Genomic DNA, 12,938 nt, shown 5'->3' with positions numbered 1-12,938 from the left:
AGAGAGACAGAGAAAGAGGCAGAGAGAGAGAGAGAGAGAGAGAGAGAGAGAGAGACAGAGAAAGAGGCAGAGAGAGAGAGAGAGAGAGAGAGAGACAGAGAGAGACAGAGAGAGACAGACATAGAGAGAGAGAGAGAGAGACAGACATAGGGAGACAGTAGGAGACAGACAGAGGCAGAGAGAGAGAGAGACATAGGGAGAGAGAGAGAGAGAGAGACAGAGACACAGAGAAAGAGGCAGAGAGAGAGACAGAGAGACAGACATAGTGAGACAGTAGGAGACAGAGAGACAGACAGACAGAGAGAAAGAGGCAGAGAGAGGCAGAGAGAGGCAGAGAGAGACATTGACAGAGAGAGACAGAGAGAGAGACAGACATAGAGAGACAGAGAGACAGACATAGGGAGACAGAGGGAGACAGAGGGAGGCAGAGGGAGACAGAGAGACAGACATAGGGAGACAGTAGGAGACAGAGAGACAGACAGACAGAGAGAGAGACAGACAGAGACAGAGAGGGACCAGCTCTGCCAACACCCCCGTGAGGGTGATAATGAAGGTGCCATATTGAGCGGGTAGAGGTGGTGGCGGTGATGAGAGAGGGCTGCGGTGGGAGAGGCGTACCACGGTTGCTGGGGCGTTGCCGTGCGGTCGTGTGTCCACAGTTGCCGGCTGTGCGGGTCGGCCCGGATTCCCGGATTCCCGGAGCGCTGCCCGGAACGTTGCCCGGGGCGGAAGGGAAAAGCTGTTCACAAACTAGCAGCAACTGCGGGGGCCCGGCGGGAAGCGTCTGTCTGTCTGTCTGTCCCTTCCCGCTCAGTCCCGGGGCAACGTCCCTGCTACGGCCTTCGTTCCACGGGCTGCTGCAGGCACAGCTCGCTGCCCGCGGAGATGATGGGCAACTGGTTGTCCATGTGGTAGCTGATCAGGTGGCTGACACTCTCAAACTTGTGGTCCTTTTCGTCCGTACCTACCAGGGGGGGGGGGGGGAAGGGGGGAGGGGGGAGGAAGTGGGGAGGGGGGGGAGGAAGTGGGGGAGGAAGTGGAGGGGGGGAAGTGGGGGGAGGAAGGGAGGGAGGAGAAGGGGGGAGGGGGGGAAGGAAGTGGGGAAGTGAGGAAGGAAATGGGGGGGAGGAAGAGGGGTGGGAAGGAAGGGAGGAAGGAAGGGGGGGAAGGGGGGAGGAAGTGGGGGAGGGAGGGAGGAAGGGGGGAGGAAGTGGGGGAGGAAGTGAGGGGGAAGTGGGGGGAGGGAAGGGAGGAAGTGGGGAAGTTAGGAAGGAAATGGGGAGGAAGGAAGGAAATGGGGGAGGAAGGGAGGAAGTGGGAAAGGAAGGGAGGAAGTGGGGAGGAAGGAAGGGAGGGAAGGGGAGGAGGGAAGGGGGGAAGGAAGGGAGGAAGTTAAGAAGGCAGTGGGGAGGGATGGGAGAAAGTGGGGGAGGGAGGGGAGAGTGGGGGAGGGAGGGAGGAAGTGGAGGGAGGAAGGGAGGAAGTGGGGGGGAGGGAAGTGGGGGAGGGTGGGAGGAAGTGGGGAAGTTAGGAAGGAAATGGGGGAGGAAGTGAGGGGAAAGGGGGGAGGGGGGAGAGTGGGAAAGTTAGGAAGGAAAATGGGGAGGAAGGGAGGAAGTGGGGAAGGAAGGGGAAGAAGTGGGGGAGGAAGGGAGAGAGGAAGTGGGGAAGGAAGGGAGGAAGTTAAGAAGGGAGTGGGGAGGATGGGAGAAAGTGGGGGAGGGAGGTGAGGGAAGAGGGGGGAGGAGGGAGGAAGTGGGGAGGGAGGAGGGTGAGGGAAAGTGGGGGAGGAAGGGAGAGAGGAGGGAAGGGAAGTGGGGAAGGAAGGGAGGAAGTTAAGAAGGGAGTGGGGAAGATGGGAGAAAGTGGGGGAGGGAGGGGGAGAGTGGGGGAAGGGAGGAAATGGGGGAGGAAGGGAGGAAGGGGGAGGGAGGAAGTGGGTGAGGAAGGGAGGAAGGGAGAGAGGAAGTGGGGAAGGAAAGGGAGGAAGTTAATTTAAGGGAGTGGGGAGGAAGAAAGTGGGGAGGGAGGGGGGAGAGGGGAGGGAGGGAGGAAGTGGAGGGAGGGAGGGAGGGAGGGAGGAGGGGGGAGGGAGGAAGTGGGGGGAGGGAAGGGAGGAAGGGGTGAGGAAGTGGGGGAGGAAGGGAGGAAGTTAAGAAGGGAGTGGGGAGGATGGAGGTAAGGATGCCGGATGGAGAGATGGAGGGAGAAGGAGAGGATGGGCGAGGATAGTGAGAATGGAATAAAAGAAATGGGAAGAGATTAGGATCCAAACTTGTCCATGCAGACGAAGATACCCCATCTCCAAGCTAGTCCCACCGGCCTGCGTTTGGCTAATGTCTCTCTAAACCTGTCCTATCCATGTGCCAGTCCGCGTCATAGAGTCATATGGAAACAGGCCCTTCGGTCCATCTTGCCAGTGCCATCCAAGATACCCCATTTAAACTAGTCCCATTTGGCTGTGTTTGCCACACGTCCCTCTCAACCCTTTCAATAGACAATAGGCGCAGGAGTAGAGGCCATTCGGCCCTTCGAGCCAGCACCGCCATTCAATATGATATAACCATATAACAATTACAGCACGGAAACAGGCCGTCTCGACCCTTCTAGTCCGTGCCGAACACATAATCTCCCCTAGTCCCATATACCTGCGCTCAGACCATAAATCCTCCATTCCCTTCCCATCCATATAACTATCCAATTTATTTTTAAATGATAAAAACAAACCTGCCTCCAACACCTTCACTGCAAGCTCATTCCACACAGCTACCATGATCATGGCTGATCATCCAACTCAGTATCCCATCCCTGCCTTCTCCCCATACCCCCTGATCCCTTTAGCCACAAGGGCCACATCTAACTACCTCTTAAATATAGCCAATGAACTGTGTGGCCTCAACTACCTTCTGTGGCAGGGAATTCTCATCTCGGTCCTAAAAGATTTCCCCTTTATCCTTAAACTGTGGCCCCTTGTCCTGGACTTCCCCAACATCGGGAACAATCTTCCTGCATCTAGCCTGTCCAACCCCTTAAGAATTTTGTAAGTTTCTATAAGATCCCCCTCAATCTTCTAAATTCCAGCGAGTACAAACCGAGTCTATCCAGTCTTTCTTCATATGAAAGTCCTGACATCCCAGGAATCAGTCTGGTGAACCTTCTCTGTACTCCCTCTATGGCAAGAATGTCTTTCCTCAGATTAGGAGACCAAAACTGTACGCCATCCCCCAGGGGGCGTCTCACCAAGATCCTGTACAACTGCAGTAGAACCTCCCTGCTCCTAGACTCAAATCCTCTATGGCACGAATGTCTTTCCTCAGATTAGGAGACCAAAACTGTACGCAATACTCCAGGTGTGGTCTCACCAAGACCCTGTACAACTGCAGTAGAACCTCCCTGCTCCTATACTCAAATCCTCTATGGCACGAATGTCTTTCCTCAGATTAGGAGACCAAAACTGTACGCAATACTCCAGGTGTGGTCTCACCAAGACCCTGTACAACTGCAGTAGAACCTCCCTGCTCCTATACTCAAATCCTATTGCTATGAATGCTAACATACCATTCGCTTTCTTCACTGCCTGCTGCACCTGCATGCCTACTTGTCTGAAGAAGGGTTTCGGCCCGAAACGTCGCCTATTTCCTTCGCTCCATAGATGCTGCTGCACCCGCTGAGTTTCTCCAGCAATTTTGTGTACTTTCAATGACTGGTGTACCATGACACCCAGGTCTCGTTGCATCTCCCCTTTTCCTAATCGGCCACCATTCGGATAACTTTCCCCCGTAGAGGCCATATCCATCTAACCCTGTCCTATCCATGTACCTGTCCCCGTCATAGACTCATATGGAAAGAGGCCCTTCGGCCCAACTTGCCTGTGCTGACCAAGCTGCCCCTTCTATACTGTTCCCACTGGTCCCACATCCATCTAACCCTGTCCTATCCATGTACCTGTCCACATCAGAGGCTCATATGGAAAGAGGCCCTTCAGCCCATCTTGTCCGTGCTGACCAAGCTGCCCCATCTATACTGTTCCCACTGGGGCCATATCCATCTAACCCTGTCCTATCCATGTACCTGTCCACATCAGAGGCACATATGGAAAGAGGCCCTTCAGCCCATCTTGTCCGTGCTGACCAAGCTGCCCCATCTATACTGGTCCCACATCCATCTAACCCTGTCCTATCCATGTACCTGTCCCCGTCATAGACTCATATGGAAAGAGGCCCTTCGGCCCAACTTGCCCGTGCTGACCAAGCTGCCCCATCTATACTGGTCCCACATCCATCTAACCCTGTCCTATCCATGTACCTGTCCACATCAGAGGCTCATATGGAAAGAGGCCCTTCAGCCCATCTTGTCCGTGCTGACCAAGCTGCCCCATCTATACTGTTCCCACTGGGGCCATATCCATCTAACCCTGTCCTATCCATGTACCTGTCCACATCATAGGCTCATATGGAAAGAGGCCCTTCAGCCCAACTTGCCCATGCTGACCAAGCTGCCCCATCTATACTGTTCCTACTGGGGCCATATCCATCTAACCCTGTCCTATCCATGTACCTGTCCACATCATAGGCTCATATGGAAAGAGGCCCTTCAGCCCATCTTGTCCGTGCTGACCAAGCTGCCCCATCTATACTGTTCCCACTGGGGCCATATCCATCTAAACCTGTCCTATCCATGTACCTGTCCACATCAGAGGCTCATATGGAAAGAGGCCCTTCAGCCCATCTTGTCCGTGCTGACCAAGCTGCCCTATCTATACTGGTCCCACATCCATCTAACCCTGTCCTATCCATGTACCTGTCCACATCAGAGGCTCATATGGAAAGAGGCCCTTCAGCCCATCTTGCCCGTGCTGACCAAGCTGCCCCATCTATACTGTTGCCACTGGTCCCACATCCATCTAACCCTGTCCTATCCATGTACCTGTCCACATCAGAGGCTCATATGGAAAGAGGCCCTTCAGCCCATCTTGCCCGTGCTGACCAAGCTGCCCCATCTATACTGTTGCCACTGGTCCCACATCCATCTAACCCTGTCCTATCCATGTACCTGTCCACATCAGAGGCTCATATGGAAAGAGGCCCTTCAGCCCATCTTGCCCATGCTGACCAAGCTGCCCTATCTATACTGGTGCCACATCCATCTAACCCTGTCCTATCCATGTACCTGTCCACATCAGAGGCACATATGGAAAGAGGCCCTTCGGCCCAACTTGCCCGTGCTGACCAAGCTGCCCTATCTATACTGGTCCCACATCCATCTAACCCTGTCCTATCCACGTACCTGTCCACATCAGAGGCTCATATGGAAAGAGGCCCTTCAGCCCATCTTGCCCGTGCTGACCAAGCTGCCCCATCTATACTGTTCCCACTGGTCCCACATCCATCTAACCCTGTCCTATCCATGTACCTGTCCACATCATAGGCTCATATGGAAAGAGGCCCTTCGGCCCAACTTGCCTGTGCTGACCAAGCTGCCCTATCTATACTGGTCCCACATCCATCTAACCCTGTCCTATCCATGTACCTGTCCCCGTCATAGACTCATATGGAAAGAGGCCCTTCGGCCCATCTTGTCCGTGCTGACCAAGCTGCCCTATCTATACTGGTCCCACATCCATCTAACCCTGTCCTATCCATGTACCTGTCCACATCATAGGCTCATATGGATACAGGCCATTCGGCCCATCTTGTCCGTGCTGGCCAAGCTGCCCTATCTATACTGGTCCCACATCCATCTAACCCTGTCCTAGCCGTGTACCTGTCCACATCATATGCTCATATGGAAAGAGGCCCTTCGGCCCATCTTGTCCGTGCTGGCCAAGCTGCCCCATCTACACTGGTCCCACTGGGGCTATATCCATCTAAACCTGTCCTATCCATGTACCTGTCCACATCAGAGGCACATATGGAAAGAGGCCCTTCAGCCCAACTTGCCCATGCTGACCAAGCTGCCCCATCTATACTGTTGCCACTGGTCCCACATCCATCTAACCCTGTCCTATCCATGTACCTGTCCACATCATAGGCTCATATGGATACAGGCCATTCGGCCCATCTTGTCCGTGCTGGCCAAGCTGCCCCATCTATACTGGTCCCACATCCATCTAAACCTGTCCTATCCATGTACCTGTCCACATCATATGCTCATATGGATACAGGCCCTTCGGCCCAACTTGCCCATGCCGACTCACCACGCCCTCAGGGTCGACGAGGAGCAGGTGCTTTGGCTGGCCGCTCTGCAGCCCGGTCAGCACATACTGGCCCGGCGTGGTGGTGCTCTCTCGGACCAGGAAGTCGCCGTTGGCCCGAAGCAGCTTCTCCGCCTCCTTGCGGTTCATCTTGCCCTGGTACCAGGCCTCCTTCAGCAGCTGCTCCTCCATAGAGGCCGTGATGTGTGAGGGGGGGCTGCTGGCCAGGGGGGTCGGCTGGGGGCCTCTTAGCGCGTCCTCGAACGGCTCTGCCCGGGGCGGGGGGAGAGAGGAGAGCGCAGGTTAAATACATCCAGCCCGCAAAGTTAGCCCGCCTTTATCAACAGATGTTAATAATAATAATATATTTTATTGTCGCATATTGGCAACAAGATTTGGTATGCAGCTTCCATCCAATATCATTGTAGACTTCAGGAAGTCCAGAGGCGGCACGCACACCCCCATCCACATTAACGGGACGGAGGTGGAACGTGTTTCTAGCTTCAGGTTCCTGGGAGTCAACATCTCCGATGACCTCTCTTGGACCCACAATACCTCTACTCTGATCAAGAAGGCTCATCAGCGTCTCTTCTTCCTGAGGAGACTGAAGAAGGTCCATCTGTCTCCTCAGATCCTGGTGAACTTCTACCGCTGCACCATCGAGAGCATCCTTACCAACTGCATCACAGTATGGTATGGCAACTGCTCTGTCTCCGACCGGAAGGCATTGCAGAGGGTGGTGAAAATTGCCCAACGCATCACCGGTTCCACGCTCCCCTCCATTGAGTCTGTCCAAAGCAAGCGCTGTCTGCGGAGGGCGCTCAGCATCGCCAAGGACTGCTCTCACCCCAACCATGGACTGTTTACCCTCCTACCATCCGGGAGGCGCTACAGGTCTCTCCGTTGCCGAACCAGCAGGTCGAGGAACAGCTTCTTCCCGGCGGCTGTCACTCTACTCAACAACGTACCTCGGTGACTGCCAATCACCCCCCCCCCCCGGACACTTATTATTTATTTTTTATTCAAATCGTTTGCTATGTCGCTCTTCAAGGGAGATGCTAAATGCATTTCGTTGTCTCTGTACTGTACACTGACAATGACAATTAAAATTGAATCTGAATCTGAATCTGAATAACTTAAATAACTAATACAATTTAGATTTAGATAATAATAATAATAATAACAATAATTTTATTTATAGAGCACTTTAAAAACAAACATAGCTGCAACAAAGTGCTGTACATCACTAATCATTGACAAAAAAGTTAACACACACCAAAAATAACAATCAAAAGAAATAGTAGGAAAAGACATGTAAAATAAAGAAACATCAAAAACACCACAAACAGAAGCAAAGCCTCAGGCATGGTCAAAAGCCAGGGAGTACAAATGCGTTTTAACACTGGATTTGAAGATGGACAGTGAGGGGGCCTGTCTGATGTGCAACGGCAGGGTGTTCCAGAGTGCCGGAGCAGCAACAGAGAAGGCTCTATCCCCTCTGAGCCTCCGACTAGACCTCGGTACCTCCAGGAGCAGCTGACCAGCTGACCTGAGGGACCGGGCAGGAGCGTATGGGTGGAGCAGCTCAGAGAGGTAAGGCGGGGCGAGCCCATTCAGAGATTTAAAAACAAATAACAGTATCTTAAAATGAACCCGAAAGTGCACCGGGAGCCAGTGTAGGGAGGCCAGAATTGGCGATATGTGCTCCCTCTTTCGAGTCCCTGTTAAAAGGTAGATAGACAATAGGTGCAGGAGTAGGCCTTCAAGCCAGCACCGCCATTCACTGTGATCATGGCTGATCATCCACAATCACAATCAGTACCCCGTTCCTGCCTTCTCCCCATATCCCCGACTCCGCTATCTTTAAGAGCCCTATCTAGCTCTCTGGAAACGTCACCCATTCCTTCTCTCCTGAGACGCTGCCCGTCCCTGCTGCCGAGTTAATCCGGCATTTTGTGCCCGTCTGCCTCCTCTGTCTGAAGAAGGGTTTCGGCCCGAAAAGTCGCCTATTTCCTTCGCTCCATAGATGCTGCTGCCTCCTCAGGGACACCGCAGGCCATAGGCTGTTGGCTGGAGAGACGGGGGGGGGGGGGGGGGGGGGGGGGAGATGGGGAGGTGGGGGGCACTCACTCATGTCGAAGATGTCCTTCTGGGCGCTGCCGTTGGTGTGGCCGGTCCCCGACGGAGCCTTGCCCTTCTCCAGGCTCTGCACGTTGACGTACGACGGGTCATCGAACAGATCCGTGCGGCTGCCCGACCTCGCGCTGGGCAGCCCGCCCGCTGCAAACCGCTGCTGCCCGCTCCCTGCACAGAGTCTCAGAGTCACACAGCGCATGCACAGGCCCTTCAGCCCAACGCTCCCGTGCCGACCATCAAGTATCTGTATAACTGCTTCTTAAACGTAAACTTAACCCTGTGTGTGTGTGTGGCGTGTGTGTGTGTGTGGCTGTGCGTGCGTGCGTGTGCGTGTGTGTGTGTGTGTGTGTGTGTGTGTGTGGATGTGTGTGTGTGTGTGTGGGTGTGTGTGTGTGTGTGTGTGTGTGGCTGTGTGTGTGTGTGTGTGTGTGTGTGTGTGTGTGTGTGTGTGTGTGTGGCTGTGTGTGTGTGTGTGTGTGTGTGTGTGTGTGGCTGTGTGTGCGTGTGTGTGTGTGTGTGTGTGTGTGTGTGTGTGTGTGTGTGTGTGTGTGTGTGTGTGTGTGTGTGTGTGTGCGTGTGTGTGTGTGTGTGGGGCTGTGCGTGTGTGTGTGTGTGTGTGTGTGTGTGTGTGTGTGTGTGTGTGTGTGTGTGTGTGTGGCTGTGTGTGTGTGTGTGGGGCTGTGCGTGCGAGTGTGTGTATGGCTGTGTGTGTGTGGCTCTGTGTGTCTGTGTGTGTGCTGTACGTGCGTGTGTGCGTGTGTGTGTGTGTGTGTGTGTGTGTGGCTGTGTGTGTGTGTGTGTGTGTGTGTGTGTGTGTGTGTGCGTGCGTGCGTGCGTGTGTGTGCGTGTGCGTGTGTGTAGTTTGCACGGTTCTCCCTGTGACCAGGTGGGTTTGCTCCGGGTGCCCCGGTTTCCCTCCCACCCCCCCCCCTCATGGCTGGTGTAGCCGGCAACCCGCCACTCACCTTGTACGCTGGACGGTGGCTTCTGTGACTCGACAGAGCGCACGTCGTCGTAAAGATTCCCCGCCGTCTGTCCGATGGGCTGCAGGAACGGGGGGGGGGGGGGGGGGAAATTGGGGGGATTATACAACGGGAGGAAACATTTGAACCAGTTTCAAAGAAGTTGCAGCGAATGGTGGACACAGCCCAGACCATCACACAAAGCAACCTCCCCTTCCATTGACTCCAAGGCCAGCAGCAGGGGAGGGGTGGAGGAGAGGGGGGAGGGGAGGGGAGGAGAGGAGAGGAGAGGAGAAGGGAGGAGAGGGGAGGAGAGGGGGAAGAAGAGGGGAGGAGAGGAGAGGGAGAGGAGAGGAGAGGAGAGGAGAGGGAGAGAGCGGAGCGGAAGAGATGAGACAAGAGTGGAGGAGAGGAGAGGGGAGGAGAGGAGGAGGGAGGAGCGAGGGTCGGGAGGAGTCGGGAGGAGAGGGAGGAGAGGAGAGGGGTCGGGAGGAGAGGAGAGAGGGGTCGGGAGGATAGAGGAGAGGGGTCGGGAGGAGAGGGGAGGGGGTCGGGAGGGGACGGGGGAGGGGAGGGGACGGGACGGGAGGAGAGGAGAGGGGTCGGGAGGAGTTGGGGGGGAGAGGGGAAGGGTTCGGGTGGAGAGTGGAGGGGATCGAGGGAGGGGAAGGAGATGCAGGGATGGGACGGGAGGAGAGGAGAGGGGTCAGGAGGAGTTTGGGGGGAGAGTGGAGGGATCGGGAGAGGACGGTGGGAGGGGAGGGGACGGAGGAGGAGGGGAGAGGGGACGGGAGGGGAGAGAGGGGGGAGGGGAGGAGTTGGGGGGAGAGTGGAGGGATCGGGAGAGGACGGTGGAGGGGAGGGGACGGGAGGGGAGGAGAGAAGGGTCGGGAGGAGTTGGGGGGAGAGAGGGAGGGTTCGGGAGGGGATCGGGAGGGGACGGTGGAGGAGAGGGGTCGGGGGGAGAGTGGAGGGATCGGGAGGGGACGGGAGGAGTTGGGGGGAGAGGGGAAGGGTCGGGAGGAGAGTGGAGGGATCGGGAGGGGACGGAAGATGCAGGGATGGGACGGTGGATGGGACGGGGGTGACACTGACCAGCGTGGCTCCCAGGTGGTTCGGGGGCTGCGGTGAGACTTGCCGTGCCCCGTGCCGCCCCTCCCCCTGCCCCGTCTCGGTGGCGCTGGTCCACCAGGCCGCCGGGCGGAGGCTCCTTGCCGGGGAAGTCGTTGTAGTACTGGTGGTCCACCTGCTCCTCTTCCTCCTCGTCCCAGGCCGAGGCGTCGAAGCCCGCCATCCTGCCGGGGCACAAGTCACCGCCGGTTAGAGCGGCAGACGCAACGCCGTACCGTTGCCACAATCGCCACCGCCGCCTGCTGCTGTAAGTGTGAGTCTGTATGCCTGTGTGTGTGTGTGTGTGTGTGTGTGTGTGTGTGTGTGTGTGTGAGTGGCTCTGTATGGGTGTGTGCGTGCGTGCGTGCGTATGTGTGCGTGTGTGCATGCGCGTGTGTATACTTGTGTGTGTGTGTGGTGTGTGTGTGTGTGTGTGTGTGTGTGTGTGAGTGGCTCTGTATAGGTGTGTGCGTGTGTGTATGCGCGCGTGTATACTTGTGTGTGTGTGCGCATATGTGGCCGTGTGTGTGTTTGCATGTGTGGCGCTGTGTATGTGTGCGTGCCTAGGAGTGAGTGTGTGTGTGTGTGTGTGTGTTCGCATGTGTGTCTCTCTCGCTCAGTCTGTGTGTGTATGTGTGTGCCTGTGAGCACGTGTGTGTGTGTGTGTCTGTGTGTAAGCGTGTGTGTGTGTGTGTGCGGGTGTGAGTGTGTGTGTGTGTGTGTGTGTGTGTGTGAGCGTGTGTGTGTGCCTGTGTGTGAGCGAGTTCGTGTGTGTGTGTGTGTGTGTGTGAGCGTGTGGGTCTGTGAGCGCGTGTGTCTGTGTGTGTAAGCGTGTTTGTGCGTGTGAGCGCGTGTGCGACTGTGTGTGAGCGTGTGTGTGTGTGTGTGCGTGTGCGCGCGAGTGTGTGCAGTGCTCAGCATGGGGTTAATTGAGCCTCGCTGTGAATTCCCGCCACGGTGATCTGAACTGACTGGGCCACAAAGGAGACCCAGCTGGCGGCTGGTTGGAAAGAGAGAGGCCATGTGCCACATTGCCTGGCAGTGCCCAGGTGCCAACAGCTAAAGCTCTCCACACAAGCTGAATCCAGAGTCTTTCCATTCCAGGTTCCAGCTGATTCCCCAACGAGGTCCAAGGAGCCGAGATTGTATGGGCTTCAGAGATACAGCGTGGAAACAGGCCCTTCGGCCAACCGAGTCCGTGCCGACCAGCGACCACCCAGTACACTAGCACTACCCTACACACTAGGGACAATTGACAGAAGCTGCATGTTTAGTTGACTTTAGTTTAGAGATACATCTCCTCTGTACGCTATCCAGCTTAACGGCATCCTTCCGATAGTGGCTCGGCCAAGTTTGAACTCGCCAAAGGTACACAAACGTGCTGGAGAAACTCAGCGGGTGCAGCAGCATCTATGGAGCGAAGGAAATAGGCAACGTTTCGGGCCGAAACCCTTCCGGGTTTCGGCCCGAAACGTTACCTATTTCCTTAAGGGTTTCGGGCCGAAACATTGCCTATTTCCTTCGCTCCATAGATCAGATTCAGATTCAGATTCAATTTTAATTGTCATTGTCAGTGTACAGTACAGAGACAACGAAATGCATAGATGCTGCTGCACCCGCTGAGTTTCTCCAGCAATTTTGTGTACCTTCGATTTTCCAGCATAGAAACATAGAAACATAGAAATTAGGTGCAGGAGTAGAGGCCATTCGGCCCTTCGAGCCTGCACCGCCATTCAATATGATCATGGCTGATCATCCAACTCAGTATCCCGTACCTGCCTTCTCTCCATACCCCCTAATCCCCTTAGCCACAAGGGCCAAGAGACCAAAACTGTACGCAATACTCCAGGTGTGGTCTCACCAAGACCCTGTACAACTGCAGTAGAACCTCCCTGCTCCTATACTGCCACATCTAACTCCCTCTTAAATATAGCCAATGAACTGTGTGGCCTCAACTACCCTCTGTGGCAGAGAGTTCCAGAGATTCACCACTCTCTGTGTGAAAAACGTTCTTCTCATCTCGGTTTTAAAGGATTTCCCCCTTATCCTTAAGCTGTGACCCCTTGTCCTGGACTTCCCTAACATCGGGAACAATCTTCCTACATCTAGCCTGTCCAACCCCTTAAGAATTTTGTAAGTTTCTATAAGATCCCCTCTCAATCTCCTAAATTCTAGAGAGTATAAACCATGTCTATCCAGTCTTTCTTCATAAGACAGTCCTGACATCCCAGGAATCAGTCTGGTGAACCTTCTCTGCACTCCCTCTATGGCAATAATGTCCTTCCTCAGATTTGGGGACCAAAACTGTACGCAATACTCCAGGTGTGGTCTCACCAAGACCCTGTACAACTGCAGTAGAACCTCCGTGCTCCTATACTCAAATCCTCTACGGCAAGAATGTCTTTCCTCAGATTAGGAGACCAAAACTGTACGCAATACTCCAGGTGTGGTCTCACCAAGACCCTGTACAACTGCAGTAGAACCTCCCTGCTCCTATACTCAAATCCTCTACGGCAAGAATGTCTTTCCTCAGATTA

General features: G+C 55.0%; 1 protein-coding gene across 1 annotated transcript in view; it reads right to left on the bottom strand.

Annotated features, from left to right (window-relative positions):
* Nucleotides 1-469: 469 nt before the first annotated feature.
* The window catches only part of LOC129715661 (SHC-transforming protein 1-like), a gene marked incomplete at its 5' end in the record, with an annotated part of 27,465 nt that continues 14,996 nt past the window's right edge, over nucleotides 470-12,938 (bottom strand). The window contains 6 exon segments of the mRNA XM_055665518.1: nucleotides 470-964; nucleotides 6,193-6,462; nucleotides 8,324-8,497; nucleotides 9,295-9,373; nucleotides 10,387-10,443; nucleotides 10,445-10,586. Coding sequence (XP_055521493.1) covers nucleotides 834-964; nucleotides 6,193-6,462; nucleotides 8,324-8,497; nucleotides 9,295-9,373; nucleotides 10,387-10,443; nucleotides 10,445-10,586 — 853 coding nt within the window.

Source organism: Leucoraja erinacea, unplaced genomic scaffold, assembly GCF_028641065.1.
Source record: "Leucoraja erinacea ecotype New England unplaced genomic scaffold, Leri_hhj_1 Leri_1306S, whole genome shotgun sequence".
NCBI classification, from domain to species: domain Eukaryota; kingdom Metazoa; phylum Chordata; class Chondrichthyes; order Rajiformes; family Rajidae; genus Leucoraja; species Leucoraja erinaceus.
This window is presented reverse-complemented; position numbering and strand designations above follow the sequence as displayed.